The 22,920-nt window shown below is 38.2% G+C and overlaps 1 protein-coding gene across 2 annotated transcripts; it reads right to left on the bottom strand.

Moving 5' to 3' along the window:
• Positions 1-4,625: 4,625 nt before the first annotated feature.
• Positions 4,626-18,359, bottom strand: per1a (period circadian clock 1a). 2 transcript variants are annotated; one of them, XM_079600003.1, is made up of 20 exons: positions 18,173-18,359; positions 15,981-16,431; positions 14,651-14,904; positions 14,444-14,565; positions 14,148-14,349; positions 12,697-12,891; positions 11,870-11,948; positions 11,674-11,780; positions 11,428-11,581; positions 10,987-11,230; positions 10,550-10,658; positions 10,299-10,440; positions 10,001-10,119; positions 9,655-9,825; positions 9,217-9,534; positions 8,172-9,127; positions 7,902-8,091; positions 7,545-7,728; positions 7,074-7,224; positions 4,626-6,416 (listed from the first exon to the last, which is right to left on the bottom strand). In XM_079600003.1, the coding sequence occupies exons 2-20, from the start codon at positions 16,283-16,285 to the stop codon at positions 6,216-6,218; spliced, it is 4,203 nt and encodes a 1,400-aa protein (XP_079456129.1). In that variant the 5' UTR covers positions 16,286-16,431; positions 18,173-18,359; the 3' UTR covers positions 4,626-6,215. The 2 variants fall into 2 exon arrangements, with proteins under 2 accessions (XP_079456129.1, XP_079456130.1); XM_079600004.1 differs by having other exon boundaries at positions 9,655-9,822.
• Positions 18,360-22,920: the final 4,561 nt, after the last annotated feature.

Genomic DNA, 22,920 nt, shown 5'->3' with positions numbered 1-22,920 from the left:
GCATATTTGATTATCTCAACTACTAAAAAGGTTCAAATATTGTTAGTCGGTTCAGTTGTAGGTGGTATTGGTGGGAGTAACGAGCAATCTCATTCGAGAATGTACAAAAATCAGTATAAAATGGAAGTCTGTTTGTTTAGCAGCCTTCCAGTTTTGAAGGAACAAATAAAAGCAAGGTAATTGCGACTTGCTCATGAATGTCACTTTATGTTGTATAATTGCAATTTTATTTTTCACAACTGATTTTCTTATTTCAAATGTTCTCATTGTTTTTTATTCTATACGCTGTAATACAAATATTTTCATGATTTGTTTTCACAACTTTGTATTTTTTGTCAAATCAACTTAGATAATGAATGTGGTTCAGATAACATAATATTTTGAGTTTCTATTTATTAAACCGATCTCTATTGTATTACCTAAAAAAAAGTTAATATTTCAATTAACTCAAAATTTTAAGACAACCATAACTTACCCTTTTAAGTTAAACCAACAATAATATTTTGCAGTGTATCTTTAATTTATTTTTATTTCTGTTTTAGTCATTAACTTATTTCAATTAGTTTTCCATGAGAACAGTTCTCTAACGTTTTTAATTTAAGTTTTACATTTTATTTTAATCTAATTTAGCCAATGATTCAGTTAACAAAAACTATATTGTTAATAGTTAGTTAACAATTACAACATGGAATCCATGTTCTTTGAGTCTTGAAACAGCATCAGAAACTGATGGATGACTGATATAATTTTCTTCAACAACACAGATGCTGTCCAATAATCTTGACTTAAACCCGGAACATTCCTTTGAGATTAAAAGGCACTTCTGGTTGTAATTGGGATAAGTGACCTCAGTGTTGTGAACACATGCATGTTATCTATCTGTGTCTGAGAATGAGTCACGTTGTTTGAAGAATTCACCCCTTATGGGGTTCTGTTGCAGCTCTGGCCTTTACAGGGGCCTGTACAGGGGAACATCCGCATAAAACCTTCAGAAGAAATATAAATCGCATAAAAGATCACAGCAGATCATCAGTTCTCAAAGGAGGACAGCATAAATATATCTGGTCACCACCATTTAATATATAACGAACAATAAAAACGGTCTAAAGCTAAACATTCAAACTGTATCATGTGAATCCGTTGTATATGCTGCTGTGCTAACTCTGTGTTGTGCTTGGCATCTGGTTGCGTTTGTTCTCTCTGGGATGTGATTTGAGTTGTGATACAGGCAACAGCACAAGAATGTGGGGACGTGGGACTTTGCTGGGGGGTGGAGAAGTGTGAGGTCTGGCTGACGGGTGGTGTTGGGCCAATAATGGCTCGAAGACCTGGAGGAAGGTCAAGGGTATCACAGCAAAAACAATCCATCAAAATGTATTGTTGGCAAAGGGACAGGACAGAATTAGAAACTGTATGATGAATCATTTGACACAGGGAGGTCTGGGGGGGGGGGGGGGGGGGAATCAGATATTTCAAAATTACATTTGGAAGTAGAGCATGGATTTAGAAAAATGGCTCTTTATATGCTCTTATAATGCTCCGACTATATCAAGACTTGTTAAACAATTAAAAGTATGTAATAATTTATTTACCATTAATGTCATTCCAAACCTGTGACTATACTTTCTTCTGTGAAAGACAAAAGGAAATATTTTAAAGAATGTTCATGCTGCTCTTTTCCACATAATAAAAGTGAATAGAGATGGATGCAGCTGAGCTCCAAAATGGACAACAAATCACAATAAAAGTATGTGCTATATTCTGGAGTTTAAGTGCTTCTACATAAAAAAGGGAAATTTATGGTTAAAAAAGCAGCTGCGGTTGCCAGATCTGTACTGTAAAAAATACAATAACAGCTATTTACGTTTTACAGATTGAACTTACATTTGTAGTAAAACACAAGTACACACATGACACTGAAATAATGCAATAAACATTAAAGGCAGGGTAAGCAATTTCAGAGAGGATAGCAATAACAAGCTAGCCTGGCTAACGCCAGACCCAATTCTCGTTGAGACTTGGGTCTGGGAACCACATGTTAATTTTCTCGTATTTGAGGCGTGGTTTATGAATGCCCGGCGCCGTTTATTGGGTGCTAAGAATGTCTATCAAATGCGCCTGTACGTAGCTCATAGCCAATCATTTCCATTATATGACGTATGTAGAGCGAAAGAAATTAGACAAGGAAGAAGACGATGGGTAAGATATTTTTTTGTAAACAATGACGTTCAGCGACTATTGCCGTTTGTGCAAGATAAACGTGAGGGTCGAAGGAATATATGGATATAAACAAACTGCTTAGTTGTGTCGCATAGATGTCGTCATCGTCTTGCTGCTCCCTCCCCGTTCTGTGATTGGTTCCCTAGATGAGGCGAAAATCTGGTCCCTGGTATCCAGACTGCCTTTCAGCGTGAATAAAATCACGCTGCGCAAAGGCAGTATGGGGAAACCCAGGCTAATAACAAGCTAGCTTTGAAAGCATAAGATCCCACCCTTCCTTCAGAGCGTTTTTCAAAGCCATGCCTCCTCCAAAACACATACACAATCAGAACATAGTCTGCAATGCGACTGCAATGCAAAAATCATTGTTTTGGTTCGGGGGGAACTGTAAAAGGCTGCAGCTGTTTGTTTGTGGCACTCGGTGGCTGTCTGACTATAACTCTGCATATCCTTATGGAACACGCTGATGATTTGTAATAATGTCTGCGTGAGCAGATGTGCGGAGGTGTGGAAATGCATATGGTGACAATCAGGTATGACATCATATCATTGCATTGGACCAAGTGCAATGATTGGACGAAAATGTGTTGGTCCTGAGACTTCCACAGAAAATATACGTATGTTTTTAATTTATATTTATTTTAAAACTTGCCACAAATTATACATTTGACAGTGTTAAATTATTTGACATCAAATGCAAACCCCTCCATCAACGCAACGTCATTGCCAAAGAGCTGCATGGACACACAAATCGGATCTTGTAGCAGTTGCGATACACAGCGTGGACATCATTTTAGATCAGATTCCAATCGGATACGAAGATAATCGGATTTGGACTGACGGTGTGAATGTAGCCATAGTTAATTACGTCAACATTTTAGCCATAGTCAACGCTTCATTTACACATGTGGCTGATGCTGTACCTCTCTCAACCACAAATGCCTTCTTTTATCAGTTTTTTGCACTCTTCTCTTTAACTTTTGACAGTCTATAGAACTCAAAATGTTTTTCCCGGGTGCGACCGATAAGTACAGACCAAAACTCGACCATTTTTCAGCAGCAATAATCAGCCAAATTTGCGAGTCCGTTCAGTTCAGGTTCAGTTCAGTGGCATTGTTTACTTTCAGTCCCTCCAAAATGGCCGACTTCCGGATTGATGACGTGTAGTGATAACCCTCTATTTAGAATCACGTGTCACTTTATGGTTTCCATGGGGACGCGTCATTGCTTGTCACGTGACACACCGCAGCCACAACAGCGCTGAATGAATGATGATCTGCTTTTATGTCATTTATCCTTTTTTATTCAAAATATTCACAATAAAAAAAAGTCAAATATAGCATGAAATCTCTGATCTGATTATAGTTTTTCACAGTACTTTAGTGTTATTGATGTAAAATATGGCACAATGTAGGCTATTGAAAGCCGGGGACACACTTAAAGACTGTAAAGCCGATTATTCATGTAATTTGATACAGTTGCATTCAGTCTGTGTTTAAAATCTGCTCCAGTCATTAGAAACAGTCTGTAAGTGTGTTCAGTTCAGTCTTAGAATGTTTCAGCTAGTCGTTACGTGTGTCCCCCGCATTAGGATGCTTTTTGGAGCTTTGGAGCTGACCAGCTCTTTCATATAGGAAAAGAACAGCATGAACATTCTTCAGAACATCTACTTTTGTGTTTAATGGAAGAAAGAAAACAAGTTTGGAATGACATGAGGGTAATCAAATTACATTAATGGATGATAATTTTCTTTAACATATGTCATGTAATTTATGAAATTCATTATATTAAAAATCAGTTAAAAAGAGTGGATATGATTGAAACAGAACTGCAATGCAGAACTGCAATCCTGCATTATACACAAACAGCTTGTTGGAATGTATCATGTCACTACAGTCATCTCCTCTCATTATGGTTTGAAGACGAAACCTTCTATCACACAACGTCAACAACAAACAGCTCCTTGCTTCTCTATATCTCAGGTTTTTCAGAGTTCTATGTAAATATTCATAGAGATCAACAAGGAGAGCTTACAGAAACCTGTCAGTTTTGCTAATCTGGAGATATGGAGACGAAAGCCATGAGACAGTCTGAACTGCATTCTTGAGCTGGAGAAAACTACAGATTTAAGCTTTAAAAAGTAGGCAGGGAAAGTGGAATGCTTTCTCCTTATGTAACCTTAGACACATATTTCAATTGGGCTGTGAAAACTATTTGCCTTTGGAAAATGAAAGAGGAGTCAAAATAAATATTTGATTTGGGTGAAGATAATTCAAAGCAAAGCTTGAAGAGACAAAATTGTGGATGTTACCAGATATGTTACAATGCGCCCTCTAGTGGCTACGAAGATCAATTCAGTCATGTTACCAAAAAAAAAGAAGAAGATAAACATCAGATGGTCAAAGCATATTACTAAAAACACAACAGTTATTTATTTAGTTTAAAAGCAGAAAAATACAATTCAAGCATGTTTGGGTAAAAAATTTTTTATCAAGAACTTGACAAATGTACAAAATCAATTTACAATTCCTGCACATTTAACTGAAGCTTTAAACAGAACTGTACTGCATGTAAACTGATTGGGCCTTTCTGCTTTCACAGAAAAGCTTTTGAAAAACCCTCACAGACAAATCTGAGGGAAACAGAACACGAGGGAAGTAGCTATCTTGTTTTGTTTTAAATCCTTTTTCTTTTTTTATAATAGAGTCCTGCATTTGTTAAGGAACTGAACAAAAAAAAGTACACAGACAATTCTTGTGCTTCTATGGACCATCTAGTGAAACAAAGGGATTGTCAAGCTCATCCGCGAGGCTTTTAGAAGTAAATACATTTCTATTCAAAATCCATTTATTTACATGTTATGGACTTAATAGTATCAAAAGCACCTTCGAATACATTGTTTTGTAAACCATATCCAGTTGTTTGAATATTAACAAATACATACATCTTTAACACTACCAGTAAAATATGTAGTTTGTGATGCTGTAACCATGGACTGGAACCTAAGTATGTGAACACAAATGTTTTTAGCTAAGAAAACTTAATTTTGTGTGTTATTGTATTTTGATTGTCTAAACAGACATTTGAAGGTAAATATCGTACAATGGGACAATGGACTTGCAATACATTGGCAACTTGGTTAGAGGATGTTTCTGGCCTATCATACCTCTTTTAAACTAAAATAGTTTGCGTTTCGCTGGCAAACCGTCTCCACAAGGAGAACTGAAGCCTGTCGCAAATGTAATAAAATGGAAAGCAACCGGCTGAAAAGCAATTTATAAGTTATTACATTGCTCAATGAGACTATCAAAGATGTCAACGTTTCCCCAAAATATTCAGGTTTCTGGTTACAAACCAGCAAACTTTTAGGGCCAGAGTGGAACCGATTTTTCCCGTCCAGTGTCCACCTGTCCATAATTCCTGGGAATCGTTCAGAACGGTTTGAGAATTGACACACAGTGTCTGTAAAAAGGGCTATGAATGTCAGACTGTCTTATTTCAAACTTATGTGAAATCAGTAAATTCCTGGTCCAACTGTTCATAATTCTATAAACTCAATAACTCATTGATTAAAGAACTACCTGTAATAGGAAAAGGTCACATGGTGTCATGAATAATTCTGAAACAGCGCCTGTCATTGGATAAGTCCAGGCAGGCTCATGAATAATTATAAGAACCTGGAAGCAGAATATAGTGCAACAATGTTCTAACATCCACCACGTGCAACAGGTTAACATCTCAAAACATATTCCTTTTAAGCTAAAAAAAATTAAAAGAAGTCTTTCCCTTCTTCTCTCTATTGTTCTCAGATGATGTCGGTTCAATCAGTATATCAATCTGAAGTTCATACATCTTTCACACTTTCAGCTTGGTCCAAATTCAACTTGGTCCTAAAAGTCTATGAGGCAGCAGCACAACCAATCACTGTCCAGCAGTCTGTAGTCCCTCTTCACTTGCGCTGATTATGTCACTCCCACCTCCTCCATGGCCCACTCCTACGTGCTCGTGCTGGCCTGATTGTCTATCTGTTCATAATCAGATGAAGGGGGGCTCAAGGGAAAGGCTGTTTCTGCAGTGATAAGTTTATCTTGTTGTTTGGCCTCCTCTCTCAAAACCATGCTGAGATCCATCTCATGAAATTCCAAATCGAATGGAGGAGTCAACAAATCTGGGGGAGTTGCACATCCTGTGCAAGTCTGTGAAGAAAAGTGTGAAGCACTTTAGAGACGTTGGAGATGTTAGCATGTTGTTTTTTAAAAACTAGATTTAAATATTGCTAAAAAAAATTTAGTGCTTCAGAACACTATATATTTAGAGTTGACATTTCTTTCGTCCACCATCTTGAATTAAAATGTTGAACGAGCTTGTTACAAGGCATTCTGGGTAATTATCTCATTTGTGAAAGATACATGCAGTGAGAACTGCATCAGAATCTGGCCAGAACTAGAAAGCAGCAAAATGTTGGTACAGACTTTGTGTCATTTCACGAGTTCACACTTACAAATAAGTCAGATGGAATAAATGGTATGCATATTTGGCGTGCTGTCCGAGGAGAGGGCTCCGGGCTCGGTATTCGGCCCGAACCCAGAGTACTCCCCCCGTATTGCTGGTTTAGGAAGTAACCAGGCAAGTGTGAGGAGACGGGGTGGTGGAGGGTTGCTGAAAAACTGTCGAGGAACGTTGGTGAGTCAAATGAGTATGTATATAGGTCTCCACTCATGCTGATTGGATAGAAATGTTGATTACTGATTGTTGACAGCTGGTTGGAATGATGTGATAATTGGATCAATTATTTGAACGTGCTCCTCCCGAACTTTGTTTATAAAACATCATTTTTGTTAAGAACTACTCACTGTTATGTTGATGGCTTTTGGTAGGCAGCCCGTTTGAATCCAGGGGTGGACCTGAGTTAACTCTTTCTTCTGCTCTTCAGTAAAGTGAGGCTGATGCTTCTGAACAGCTTTCAGGGCGTCTCTGTCTTCTTTCAGTACCAAGTCTCTGTCTCTGTACACATACACATACAAATTAATGTACTCTATCTTCCGGCAGAGTTTAAGCTACACTTAATAGTACAAAAATTCTTTGTCAGGGAGTGAAAAAGGTAGAAAAATATGAAATTGCCCAGTGAGTCAATTTTATTCTCACCAAATTTGCTTTGTAATTACTGTACCGAAACTCATAATTATGGACTTTTTTTTTACCTCAATTAAATACACCAGAACTAGCTAATCAAGATCTTTGGACAAGGTTTTTTGTTATTTTTATATAACAGACAAAGTTGCAAAGAACAGGTTTGGAAGTAACTTTGGTAAAAATGTCCTTACTTGATGGGAATCTGGTATGTCATCATGACCTTGTCATCTGTGTTGGCCATGAGGAGCCAGATGGGGTCCTGCAGGACAAAATTGATGAACTGTTCCCCTCCCAGATCCCCAGATGCTGGTTTATGAGTGTGATCATTCTCTGACGAGTCGATGCTTCCAAAGTACTTGCTTGTATTACTGCTCCCTGAGATAAAAAAGAATAATAAATTGTAACTGCATGGAAAAGAGCAACCAGTACAATTCTTAAAAATGTCTTCATTTTTGTTCCATCACAGAAGAAAAGTCATACAGGTTTGTAAAGACATGAGGGTGAGTATTGGTTAATTTGGGTGAAGCATACATGAGTAAATTACTCACTAGTGCCACTTCCAGATGTGCTACACCCATTTGATCCAGAGCCAAATGACCCAGACCCAGACCCAGACCCTGAAGACCCAGAGCCTGAGGCGGCGGAGCCAGTTCCTGAGCGGGAGTCCTCTTGCAGCAGTAGGTCCAGCATGTCACTGGAAGTCGACATGGAGTCCTGGTTTGACTCATTGACTTCATGCTAAAAGAAGTGAACTCAAAGTTAGCCAAGAAGCAAGGCAATTAAAAACAAATGAGTTTAAAACGGTTCTTAATTCTTACGCTGTTATTTGGTTTGGCATCTTTGGTGTTGCTGCGATTGCTGGAATTCTGCACCACAGTCCCGCCCACTTGTGTTGCACCTACTCCTGGGGGTGGAGTCTGTAGCATAGCATCTGTTCTGTTGCTTGGAAATTCCTCAAGTTGTAGAAGATTGAGTGGGGAGGAGCATCGGGACTGAAAAAGAGGGGATCCGGTCCCTTCTCTCTCGCCAGCCTGTTGCCCAGTGGACTGGGGTGTGCTGGAACGAGACTGTCCTAGTGTAGTGTTGGCATTTCCTGCTGGCATTGATGTAGAGTTGGGGAAAATGAACGGGGGATTTGGGTTGTAGAACTGCTGGGAAATCACTTCAGGCATAGTGGGATTCATTTGAGAGCCCAATGGATATAACTGCCCTACTGCAGGATTAAACGATGGTACACCCGGGTTCATCTGAACAAAAGAGCAAGGGAACTGGCCCGAGGGGTTCATCTGGGCAGGCAGTTGCCCACTGAGCTGCAAGTTGGCTGGGTTCAACTGTGGTCCTGGATAACCAAGTTGTGGAAAAATATAGTTGGGCATCATGAAGGTCATGACTGGTGGCATCACAGGAGGAATGCCTTGCATGGGGAACCTAGGGACTCCTGCTTGCAAGGAAGGATCCGTTCCCATCTGGGGCATCAAGAAAGGCGACGAAATGGGAAACATGGGCATGTAGCCTGGTGGAACGGAGGTCATCACGGGAGCACCACTGGTCTGGGATGCCACAGATGGTTGCCAAGATGTGGAAGAGTGCTGGATTGAGGGGAAGTTGGGTCTTATTGCTGCATGATTAGATCCTCTATAGGGGCCAGATCCAGAGAGGGAGGGAATGTCCGGAATGTTGTCTTCAATTTGGTGTTTCCGTCTTTTCCCACCTCTGCCATGCCGACGACTGTTGCTGTTATCTACAGAAGGATAGTTCTGGTGGCTATTCACTCCTAGACAGAACAAGCCAAATAATAAGGGCGTAAATAAAGGAAATCAGACAGACAAATGCAACCTATTAACAACTATACAATGCTGTTACCTTTAGCCCCAGGTGTAGATGTGTTTCTGCGCTGTGGTGGCTCGCTGGGTTGGACCATCCGCAGCTGGCTGACGTCTCTAAAACGGTTGAGAAAGGCTTGCTCTTCTTGCTGGGTGTGTGTGGATAACATTGCCTTCGTGAGGCCCTTTCCTACATTTCCTCCACCTCTTCTCTCCTTTTCCTTTTCTTTCTCGGGAAGAGCAGCAGTGGGGGACGGGGTCTGCTGAGGGTTCACAGGCATGTCAGAGGCAACAGCAATGGGTGGAGCTGACGTGGAAGGTGTTGGGGTGGTTGGTGGCTCCTCCATCATAACAATGTCTGGATGTAGATCAAACAGAGGAGATTGCTTGCTTTTGCACGGTCTGACGTTTAATGAAATATAAGGCATACCATGTATAGGTCGATGACAAGAATAGACTGGAAAAAAAGTGTTCATACCCGATTCAGGTGGCTTCTTGTCACCAACGTGAACGATGGTGCTGCTGAAACTGCACTGGGACGTGGCAGACACAACGCTTTCTGCCTTACAGTGCAGAGCCAGAGGGGTTAGGGGGGGTCCTGGTGTTGCAGGGAAAACCTTTGACCCCTCGGTCACCAAAAGAGTCTCTGCTATGTCAAAAGAGAAGAGTGAACTTCAGCTACACAGAGAACATACACAGACATCAGTTGACACTGAAGGAATACCAATAGTGATCGATTGTATGAGTCTTCCTCTCCGTCCCTGACTTTCTGAATACTTATAGGATGTGTTGGGTAAATATCCCTTTAGCAATCAATTACTCACCTTCGGTTGCTCCAGCTTCTTCCCTTTGTTTATCATCGTCAGAGGTAGAAGATGTTGTATAGGAAGATGAGCAAACCTTCCTCTTCACTGTGCCAGGGACATTAAAGCTCTCCAGATATCTGAACAACACAGTGAAAAACATGAGACCAACTCATATCCAATAAACAAACTTCACACATAAACCTATAAAACATCTTTTGTCTCTTAAAATAAGATAAAATTGGAGAAATAAAAATAAATTCACACAAAACAAATCTCCAAATCCTGGTACAAGCAGAAACATAAGTGAGAAAATCACCGTATGATGCCGTCCAGGCAGTTGATCTGCTGGTATGAGTAGATGGTGGGCAGCTCCTTCCTAGGTGGACTTGACAGTGCTAAACCTGCCAGACCTTCTCTGGCAGTAGCCTCTGCTGTGTCTGCTGCCTTTGCCAGTGCTTCTGAAATATGACAGCAATCATGTCACTTAAAATGTAACATCAAGCCTGTGACCTCAGGCTAAAGAGTTGAAGTCAGGTCATTATTATTTGACAAATTCTCGATGTTTACCTAAGCTACCCTGTTTGAGAGCTGGCGGTCGGTTTCGGGATTCAATGAAGACCTGCTGTCCGCTGGCCTTTACCATGTGCATGTCTTTACAAATCTGCTCAAACGTCATCTAGGAAGAAATAAATTAGGAAATAAAGGTTGACATGGCACATTCTATACAAGGGTATAGAATAACATTCATACAACTGAAAATTATAATGAATTTCACAAGTCCAAATACTTTTAGGGACATTTTTCACAATATTACTGTTTTTACAGTACAGTTTACTGTATTTTTGATCAGCCCTGGTGATCATAAAAGATTCCTTTCAAAAACATTCCAAAAATTGTACAGACCCCAACCTTGTGAGCGGTAATGTATGCTTGTTTTTATTTCATTATGTAATGTTAAATAGTGTAATGTGTATGTCTGGATTGATAATGATAAACATTCTCACTGGTTTCCTGGGCTTGATCTGGTCCTCGGAAGCATGTCCGTTACTCTCAGAGGAGGAAGTGGCACCTTGCTGGTGCTCGTGTGAGCCGCTGCTGCCCAGGCTGCCGTACCCCTGTGAGCTGCCGGCATGAATGGGCTGCACCAGGTACCTGTGGATCAACTCGTTCAGCTGTGGCACATCTGGGGACATCGTTCTCACCTCCCCGCCCTCTGGGGCAGTGAACACATCCTCGTTCAATGGACTCCTACAGAAAGGAAGTGAAGGTAGACAAGCTTTGTGAGACCACTTAACAGTAGGTTAGCTCATGTGAGTCCATGCACATGCAGAACACAATAGCATCATGCCAGAGGGGTTGCTAGGGCGTTGCTATGTGGTTGTTGGGATGTTGATTTTTCCTTTAGTGCTGTATGATTTAAGGAGAAAAACTGTGCAGCCACTTACGTTCGAACTTTGTGGCGTCCCACTATGAAAGCCACCTTCCTGCTCCAGGGGTTGATGAAGGATGACCAGCTGGTGTCGACAATCAGGTACTCCCCACTTTGTGCACGCATACGCAGGGGCGAGTGGTCAAATGGCTGCCCTGCAAACTGGATAACTGATGAAGAAAGGACAAAAACTAGATCAAAGAATTCCGCTGCACAAATATTCACCATTGAATTGTGCCTGCGTCTAGAATGACCGACTCACTTTTCTTGTGAATGGCCACCATAAGGAGTCTGTCTTCTGGATGCAAGTAAATAAGCACCGGTTTCCCAACCAAGTCCTGAGGCATATAACCAAGTAACGGCACTGCCCTGCAAATGAGAGAGGAGGAGGTTTATGTAACTGTTCAAAGGAGACATGGATGGTAAAAATGTGAGACAGCTCTAGGCAAAATGCGAACCTTTCATCAATCTCTTGGAAGAGACAGTTTGGGGTGTGACTGGTGGTAAAAATTCTCTTATCTGCTGGGATACGAGGTGCTGTCATGTGAAAAACAGAAATATATAAGAACAGACACAAAACAACAGAGAGCACGGTGTGATTAGTCTATCACGGTGTGTCAATATTACTTTTACAATACAGTAAGGGTGATTTTTAGATTAAGGGCATTTGACGTAATTACAGAGACACATTTTAAATGTTTAAAGCTATGATAATCTATCGTTACCAGCTGGTAAGTGAATCAGACCAGTTTCTCATCAACATGCGTAGTATTTAAGATTGGGTTTCATACAGTAAGTACACTACCATTCAAAAGTTTGAGGTCTGTAAGATTTAAGACTCCATTTATTTAATAAAAATACAGTAAATATTGTGAAACATTATTACAATTTCTATTTGAATATATTTTAAAATGTAGTTTATATTATGGTAAAACTAAATTTTCAGCACCATTACTCCAGTCGTCACAGTCACATGATCCTTCAGAAATCATTATAATATGCTGAGCTGGTGCATAAGACATATTTCTTATTATTAACAAAGTCTATAACAGTTGTGCTGCTTAATATTTTTTTAAAAACCATGATACATTTTTTCAGGATTCTTTGATGAATAAGAAGTTCAAAAGAACAGCATTTATTTGAAATAGAAATCTTTTGTAGCATTATAAATGTCTTTACCTGTCCTTGCTGAATAAAAGCATTCATTTGCTTAATTTTTTTAAAACCTTACTGACCCCAAACTTCTGAATGGTAGTGTATTGACATTGACAGTGTCTTGTTTTACCCTCGTAGCCAGAGTGAACTCTCTCAGCGATGAGGAGGCAGCAGGGCTCAGGTTGGGACGTGTCAGAGTCCCTCAGGGTCAGCTGATATGGTGTGAGACGGAAGGGGTAATACTTCACTTCATTACCATCACTGTCCCTACCTCTGCTGATCCGACAAAACATTGACTTTTCCTCGGCACAGTCCACCTGTGAGGCTGTACACAAATGGAGCTTTAATAAATACTCGTTTTTCCCAGGGTAAAAAAATTACAGCCAATCAGAACATGACGTTTAAAATGATTGATGCTTAAAAGGTACACTTAATTTCTGAGCTACTACCATCTGTTTGTGCCAACAGCTGTATTGTTTTAGTATCTTTGATATGCTGATAGTTTTAAATATTTTTTTATATATTTTTTTTGTCATTTTGTCTTTGTCATTTTTATTGTTTTTTATATCAGTTTTAGTTTGAGATATTTTAGTACTTCAAGTTAAACTAAATGAAAATAACAAATGCTGCCTAGGCAACTAGATTAGTTTAATATTTTATTTTATTTCAGTTAACGTTTATTTTATTTTAAGTTTTTTGAATACTTTGGTTTAAATTTATGAATCCTTTGGATTCAGACATACTACTCGGCTCACACACTGTTTTTTAATTTTGCCCTCTGTATAGTATGGAAGTAGGCATATTCAGACGCAGCACATGACTCAAAAATGCACAACCTTAATTTTTTTTTAAAGTGTGCCAATTTTAACAGTATTGGCTGATTGGAACAAAAATATGTGTGTGTAATACAACATACAACTGTGTGTAACCAGTGCTTAATTTGAGTCAGATCCTGCTGAATCCTGTTCCGGAAAATGTCAGATTTAGCATTTTTGCATTTCGGGATTTTTTTTTTTTTAACGATCCGATGTCTGAGACAGAGTACAATTCAAAATAAGATAATATTGCTAAAATTTCAAAAAGACAGTCAAGCATATATTCACTTTTCATGTCCGGGAGTAAAGTTGATGGTGTTTCTGATCAGAAGAGATAACGAGAAGATGGAATTGCACCCCTGGACAATTCTACTAATACTAATCAGCACAGCGGGAGACACGAGCAACGGGCGTTAGATTAGTCAGAAATCAAAGAGGCGACGACGTTGTTGGTGAGACAGAATATCACTGATCAACTGAATGACATTTGGTCTCAACGTAGCTACGTGACAGAATAATAAAATAGGCTGTAGTTGGGCCCATGCAGAAACTGGTGAATGATACTCTTATTTAGTTGTGCTACCACTGTTTAGTGATGTCATTGTACGTTTGGGGAAATCTGAAGATGTATGGTAAGTGTCGGTCAGAGTGCCTTTTAAGGCAATTATTAGTTTACAAATGAAGCGCTGTCTGTAACTGATTTACAAAAGTTTCTACGCACTCTGCTTTGTCACTATATTCACACAGACAAAAAACGTCGACATACTGGTGCCTGTGCAGGAGGACCACGCCGGCAGGCGGCTGGGAGCAGTGCTGCTGTAAAAGGTGCTGACGTCTTGAGGCGCGAGCAGCTCCGAAAACAGAGCCCCCTGAAGCCTCTCGGGTTTACAGCGCAGCAGAGAGGCTGCCTGGGATGTGATGTACACCACTTTACCAGAGAGGAACGACACCGCCACAGAGAACGTGTCCTAGGATGGAATAGAGAAAGAAATAACAGAAATTCATTCGATTCTTCTAAAGGGTCACAGCCTGATGTGTACGAGGTAACCTGTCCAGTCATACCGTGTTTTGAAGGGTGTACTCTGATGTAATGTTGTCTAGCTCTTCGATAGTAAACGACGACAGATCCAAACAACACCCATGGCTCTCTTCCACACTCCACTGATGGTAGTACTCTTGATTAGCTACAGAAGAACACAACACACCCTTTCATTGGCACACACATTCCAGAACAAGGAATGCAATTTAAGTTTTTGTTTTCTTACTCACCTCTCACTTGCTTGACACAGCTAAGCGCATACTGCAGGGAGGCCAGGGTGCTAGATCGGCCCTTCCTGCGCCGTTCCGCAGGCATGCGGCCCTTTAGCTCGCGAAGGGCCTTCAGCAGCTCTCTCTGGGTCCGCAGCCGGGCCGCCTGGTCACCGCTGGCTGACAGGGAGGTCGGCTGATCCTGCTCCGAGCTGCCACTCAAAAGACTGAATGACACCGAGCTGCTAGGAGGAGAGGGACTGCTTCCATTTGAGCTGAGGAGAGACATTTTAATGAGGGAGATTAGCCAGTATGATTTGAATGATTTTAGTCTGCCCTGAGCGTTGCATCCTTGTGCATTGATTGGTTTAAAAAATCAAAAGGTTTTCTGGGAACAAACTGTACCAAGACAAACCTAGATGCTGCAATTAGCTTATTAAACTGAATGTGTAAACTATTTATATATCAATCCTCCTCCCCACAATGTTTTTTATCTCTTTGCTGACTAAAGTGGTTCAAAGAGAAGTAACATAGGTTTACACTTGTACATTTGGCTAAGACAAATACAGGTGAAACTCGAAAAATTAGAACATCTTGCAAAAGTTCATTTATTTCAGTAATTCAACTTAAAAGGTGAAACTAATATATTATATAGACTCATTACATGCAAAGTGAGATATTTCAAGCCTTTATATGTTATAATTTTGATGATTATGGCTTACAGCTTATGAAAACCCCAAATTCTAAATTAGAATATTGTGAAAAGGTTTTCATAGCTGTAAGCCATAATCATCAAAATTATAACATATAAAGGCTTGAAATATCTCACTTTGCATGTAATGAGTCTATACAATATATTAGTTTCACCTTTTAAGTTGAATTACTGAAACACTTTTGCTCGATGTTCTAATTTTACGAGTTTCATCTGTATTCGTACACAAATGTTTGCGGTAGACATTTATTTGTTCAAAAATACAGTAAAAACAGTAATATTGAGGAATTCTAATTACATTTTTAAATAATTGTTTTCTAATTGGCAAAGCTGAATTTTCAGCATCATTACTCCAGTCTTCAGTGTCACATGATCCTTCAGAAATCCTTAGAATATGCTGATTTGCTGCTCAAGAAACATTTCTTATTATTATCAATGCTGAAAACAATTGTGCGGCTTAATGTTTTGTGGAAACTGTGATAGATTTTTTTCAGACTTCTTTGATGAATAGAAAGTTCAAAAGACAGCATTTACTTGAAATAGAAATCAATTTTCAACTTAAAATATTCCTTTAACCATCTGCCTACCATATAAAAGTCATTTGTAATAAATTGATCAATTGATTTAAATATCACATACCTCTTGCTTTCTGTTGTCTCTGTGATTGAACCCTTGCCATTGTGAGAGCTGCATGTGGATGTTTCTCGCCCCATGTGTCCTTCGCTCTCCCTCTCGGTCGAGTCATTCCCGCTGGAATGGGCATCAGTGTCGTCTGAGTGTGTTAGCTGAGGTACCGTTAGGATGTCCAGCCCGGGACGGACGGACTGGCTGTCAGTCATTCCGGGAGAAGCATTACTGTGGGTTTCCCTTTCATCCGCATGTGTTCTTCCCGTCCCTGTACTAGTGGTACAGCTCACAGGTGTTTGGAAGTTGTCATTACTCATAATGAAGCAGAATAATCAATATATAACATCTGTGTTGTGCATCTGTAAGGAATTTTCTGACAAAGAAGGGCATGTGAACTATCCTAAATATCTGCTGCCCTAGTCCTGGATGTATCCGTATAATAGATCATAAAGTTGCAAACCATCTGGTGGGAAACAATAATAAAAACAGGATAAGCATCAACGGAACACTGAGAGATATGAATTTCAACTTTGATTTCAAGAAGAACACAGAGAACAATGACAAGGTCTTCAGCATTGAACCCCCTGGTGGATAGTCAATGAAATATTTACTTTACTGAACTTTAACTTCTTACATACTTACATGAACATGTGTGTTTTGATTAATTTTGTCAAAAGAAAAGTTTTGTTTTGTTTTCTAGAAAGACTATTTATAACAGATGGATAAATGTATATTGGGATCAAAACGATGTGGATGGGAAAGCCATAATGCCAGAATAAAGGCGAATAGCCTCTGAATAAAAACAAAAGAATAATAAAGATTAAGTATCATACCCGGCAGAGGTGTGAAAGGTTTGTCGAGTGAGAGCAATAGAAACATGAATGGGGAAGTTTGCCACACCAGACATAGATAACAGACTGCAAGGGAGCAATTATTATTTTTATTAGCCTTCTCTAAAAACACACATGACATGGTCTTAGAAAACGTTGAATAAAATTCCTAGCTTTACAGATAACATCCTCAGATATGAAAAGAAGTAGGAGCAGACTTGTGGCTTCAGTTGCGTAGAAAGGGGTTAAACGCATACCGGTATTTATCTTCATATATATATATAAATGAACCTTAACCTAAGAAGTGTTTATAGCGCTCTTTTCTTTCTCTGGATCATGCAGAAACTATTTTATTGCCAACACTGTATGTAAATGTAAGAGGTTTTCAGTTTAAAATTAATTTTAATTTGTAAATAAATAAATAAATATTTTAATAGTAAAAGATTAAATATTAATACATTTGATTTCATGTTTCTAATTAATATTACCATAAGTCTAAATTAAAGTGTTAGGATTTGTTTAAAGGCTATAATAAAAAACAAAAAATGATTTTAAATATACCATGGAAACATGTTGTAAATAATAATTAAAATCACTAGTAGCTACAATTATAGCTTACACATTCACTTCTGTATGGTATAAAAAAGATAAAAGAGTGTAACCTAAAAACACTAGATACATGTATATGAGTTGTTTACAACTATTCAGCATGAAACTGAAATATTAGTACTGGTCCGGTAGTTATCCCTCTTTATGTATTGTTTTTCTGTTCTCACCAGATTTCCTTACCCTGACAAGTATCAGTTTTCAATGCATGTTGCCCTTCTGTGCATCATGCATAATGAATTAACCTTTTTGGAATGGCACTATAAAAACAAATGGATGTATTATATGGATGGAGACTATTGGAAATACCATATTTAAAGTAATCAGAGTTATATTTTCGAGACTCCAGATTTAAATATATGCGCTTATTTGAAAGTGAGTCCTCTACAGTAGACCTGTGGAATTACCTGACATCATCATATATATAAACACTGATTGGAAATTAGAAATATTTTGATACAGTCAAGCTCATTAAAACCATGCATAGCCTACTACATATTTGAAACAGACAATCAAGTTAGTTAGTCAAATATGCTGAAAAATCTCAAATGACTTTATACACAAAATCCAAAGAGCATTCCAAAATAACCATAAAAATGTTTACCAATGATCAGAGATCCGAAGTGCCATCAGGAAATGTTAATGACAGGCCTATGTTTAAGGGTTAAACGCTTTTCTTTATCAAATACAGATTAAACTGTCACTTGTTGTATCCAAGACTATCAACACAATAGAATAAGCTATTATGACAACACTAGCTTTTCTTACCTTTTTTAAGTATTTCTGTTGATCCGAATTGAAGTTTAAGCTGCTTTTCAGAGCTTGTATCTGAATGACGCCAGTGCAACAAACACAGTAGTACAGTAACGTTAACTCTCTTCTTGACGGACTCGTGTTCGGACACCACTATCATTCTTGTTTTGGAAACAATTTCACGTGTTACCAGCAACTCTCTAGTCTAAACAATCTTTCGTTGGCTACTAAACTACCATAACCCCGCCTACTGTGCATAAATTCGCGCTGCTATTGGACATAAGGGCGGGGCATTGATTATTCGGCTCTCCTTTGTCACGTTGTAGCAGAGCTTGCCTCTGAACTGTGTGGACGTCAAGACGGAATGGGTACTTCCCCCAACCGTATTAACAGTTGTAGAGGCGCATGTGGGCTTTTTACTAATGCGATACATGACTAATACATTTCCATGTTTTATGAAAGTAAAAAAAAATAACCTTGGAAGTCTGTGAATAATGCTGTATGCATCGCTTAAATTGTTTATTGCATTATATCGTTTGTTTTGCGCGTCTTTTATGGTGACTACAACATCAGAACACTCGCGCGGAGCCGTTGTCCCTCGTGCCCGTGCGAACTTCGCGTGTCTGTCCACCTGACACATGTGGGCGTGTGGTGTCTCTCATGCACTCAGTGCACTCCCTTCGTTTGCTGCTCAAATATACGGTGAGTAAGTGAATCACAATTGGACACATTTGTGGACAACGTGTTAATAAACGTTGAGAAAATTCTCAAATAATTTGATCAATTTATTATTTTATTAATTATTAATAATGTCACATTTGTTCCGTGTTTACTGTGTATGTTGACTTCATAGCCCTGACATCCTTTTCAAAATGTGCTTGGGTGATGCCATAGTTTTATAGTATCAGATGAAAATACCTTGGTACAGGATAATGTAGTCATAATCGCAAAAGGAACCCTGACAGGGTCATAAGGTTTTGTATCACCATAAAGAGGTTATTTTTCGATAACAAACGGTGGGGACATGGTGGGGATTTTTCAGTATTACAGGTGATATGTTTACGTCAGTAGGTGGCGAAAAATAACTATATTTTGTGTCTCTGTGGGTCATTAAATCTAAACCGGGGACGACTGTACTGCAAGGCCGATTATGAATGTAATTTGATTTACGACTGATGGTGCCCAAACTTATTCAAAACAGGAACAAAACAGCTGTTCTGTTCTCGAAGACGCTCGACGATTCATTCTGCTTGGGCAGTTTTAAAACGGATATACATTACGACTTAGATATGATTATGAATTATAATTATGAACAATTATAAATAATTGTTAAAAAAAATCGGGATTAATTCATCTTTATCTACCAATTTGGATTTTTATGTAGGCTAATTATTATATAATTGCGAGTATTATCTCATTGTTTTGACTATTCAGCATTCGTGTCATAATGTTGACCTTTTTTCTGTCTTAATTTCGATTTTTTTTATCTCATAATTTTGACTTTCTGATAGTTATACTTTTTACAGTTTTACTAATGATGATTAAACAAACAAACAAACAAAATCTGTAAAAGCGTTGTGTCCTAAAGGCAAGTTAAATGAATAGTTCACTTAAAAATGAAAATTCTGTCATCATTTTCTGTTGATGAATTGATTTATTCTGCTGAACACAAAGGAAGATATTTTGAAGAATGTCAGTACCAAAAAGTTGATGGACCCCACAATATCGTCCTTTGTGTTCAGCTGAAGAAAGAAATTCATACAGGTTTAAAACTTAACTTAGGTTAGTAAATGATGACAGAATTTTCAGTTTTAAGTGAACCTTTAAGGCTCTTTATTAACTTGAACTGTTTTATAACAGCAGTATCATACATAAAATGAATGCTGTTATTCATAATAAATATTCATGTAAAAAGATATTTGCATAGTTCATAGGCTACTTTATACTTTATTCCACCATGAAGCATACCAATACAACTATGGTATTAGTCCACAAAGTACCACGGGACACTTTGGTAACTTTTTTGTTAGTGTTCGTCTTTGTCTCCAAATCGTAGCTGCTTTTCTTATACGTATAAATATTTTCATTAAATCCTATGAGGGTGATATATAGTGAATAGTAACTTTGCATTTTTACTGCAGTATAAGCATTTTACCTCAGGATGAATTCTGTGGAGATATAGCTCTGCTGTGCTTATTCACATTTTCTCCACTCCAGTTTCTCTTTATAAATCTCTTGAGCACTGTGTGTTCATGAGGGACGACAAATAATAGGTATAGTGAAAACATCCTCTCCAAATGCAGGAGACGGCCTTGTTTTATACTTTATTACAAAAACACAGCTTATGTTCTTAACTTTATAAAAAATAATCTTAATATACAATTAAGAAATAATATATTTGATACATCAAGTATTTTATTTAAAAAAAAATCAACACAGACCCACTTTTATTATATATTTATTTTTTTATGTTGTCATTGTTTTCAAACACACACACACATTTTAATTTCTAACTTGGAACAATAAACACAGGTCATCATAACTTTCATTTTTTTGCAATATATATATGTATATTTATATATATATATTTTCCCAAGATGTTCATCCATATAATAGACATTGACAGATTTACTCTACAATTGAACTCATGTATGTCTGGTTACCAAATGGTTTCCTGTTACAATGTACTTCGTTCTGTTTAATGCAGTCCACTATAACTTATGACACAAATAAATACAAAATTAAATTAAATAACAACAACATAAAGTCAGATTGTGAAGACCTCATTACCCATTATCCTCCAGCCTAATCCCTCCAAAAAGGCCAGACAAAAAGGGGTAATTCCTCCCCCCAAAAAACTCCATAAATCAAATAAATAAACAAATGAATTGTTATCAATACAGCAACTTGGCTCTTGGTTCGATGCATTTCTAGACCTCCACGAAGCTCTATGGAATCGCCCCCCTGGAATTCTGCTTATTTATACTCTTTATTCAGTCCCAAAAACCTTCGAAAATGATTTGAACTCTTGTAAAACTCCATAACTTTTCATTTAAAACATCTCTGAACTAATAGCAACCGATTAAAGTTGATATTTCAGTCTGTACAAGCTTTCTGAAAAACTCTTGACACGCTAACCTATAATAAGGCAGGGTTCAAATTCCAGTATTAGCCTACTTGGATGTCTAAGGTCACTGTTCTTAAAATTAAATTATAGAACAAATAAAAAAAGACTAAGCACAATGAAGCTGTGCTAAAGAGCACCCTGTGAAGCCTTAACTAATTTCTGCTTAAAATAAAGTAAACAACTGAAAACTAAACAACTGTACGATGTGAGGAATGGAGAAATCACTGTCCGGTAAATCACTGCGTCTTCATTGGTTCCCTCCCAATAAAGAAGAAGCAGCGTCTTTAACAGGCTGGTGTGACAAAACTACTCCCACCATCCCTCTCAACCCACACGGTTATGAACAAAACATACAGTAAGTGCCAAGACAAAAGAAAATGTCTTCATACACTCACAAAGAGAAACAGTATAGCACACACATTATTTGTAGTTGTCCCCTATTAGAATCCTTTGATTAATTTGTCATGTTTGAGTCCTACCCCAATGCGTGTAGTGTAGTTTATTAGTTACAGATCCCTTTAAAATGTTTACAACCCCCGGGAGAAAAATCTTTATATGTGCCTAATATAATATAGAGATTCTCTATTGATATTATTAACATCTTATTCTAACTCCAGATTGTTTATGCCTTAAATGTGAAATCTATAAAAAGAACCCCCTTCCCCCAGATGAAGCCCACACTACAACACAAAACAATACAGATTTGTTTTTTTTGCTTTTTTCTTCTTAAACAGCTACAAAGTAATAGTTCCATTTTTAATACTCAGCATTACATACACAGACCTAAAGGAGAAGTTGTGCTATCATTGTTTCAGATATCAGGCCTGTGATTTGTCAGTCGGATCGTGGTTTCAAAATCCTTATCTTGTTAGCAATCACCGTCACTTGTTTACCGATACTAAATATTCTAGTAAAATAAACATAGACTTGAAAACTATGCAGAGCGATAGGGGATTTCTTGATTTCTTCAACTTTTGCTGGATGAGGCTTTTAAAAACCAGAGATCTGGGGAAATGTTGTCTCTTAACCTGTTTTTGATGGCAGTTGGCAGTATAAGCGAGATATAATAATATGGTCTTTGGTCATTTTTCATTAAAATAGCTTGACGCGAGTGGGACAAAGGAGTGAATGAGCATGCAAAGATGAAAAAAATGAAATGAACTAAGGCTGTCTCCTTTTAAAGAAGAAAAATGAATGAAATGAAAATGAAACAAGCCGTTTGTTTGTTCAGAAACCATAAATACTAAGTATTACAGTTAAAGGGATAGTTCACCCACAAAATGTCACACTCATGTTGTTCCAAACCAGTATAAATTTCTTTGTTCTGTTAAACACAAAAGAAGATATTTTAAAGAATTTGGGAAACTGAACAGTTCTGGGGCACCATTGACTTCCATCGTATTTTTTGGAAGTCAATGGTGCCACAAAGCGGCCTGGTTACAAACTTTTTTTCTTCCTTTGTGTTTAGCAGAACAAAGAAATGTATAAAGGTTTGGAGCAACTTGAGGGTAAGTAAATGATGACACAATTTTCATTTTTGGGTGAACTATCCCTTTAATTCTGCTCTAATCATCAGGCTTTTCCATAAACACACCAGTGGAATCATTCCTCTAGCCCCACCCCCTCGACCCAGTGG

Source organism: Phoxinus phoxinus, assembly GCF_949152265.1.
Source record: "Phoxinus phoxinus genome assembly, chromosome: 23".
NCBI classification, from domain to species: domain Eukaryota; kingdom Metazoa; phylum Chordata; class Actinopteri; order Cypriniformes; family Leuciscidae; genus Phoxinus; species Phoxinus phoxinus.
Note: the sequence above shows the minus strand (reverse complement) of the source record. Positions and strands in the feature narration are given on the sequence as shown.

Coding starts and splice junctions, on each gene's coding strand:
- per1a (XM_079600003.1), bottom strand. CDS start 16,285: ATGAGTAATGACAACTTCCAAACACCTGTGAGCTGTACCACTAGTACA. Junction 12,892..14,147: donor GTCCTCCTGCACAGGCACCA/GTATGTCGACGT, acceptor ATTTGTGTACAG/CCTCACAGGTGGACTGTGCC. Junction 6,417..7,073: donor CAAAAGCCATCAACATAACA/GTGAGTAGTTCT, acceptor TTTTCTTCACAG/ACTTGCACAGGATGTGCAAC.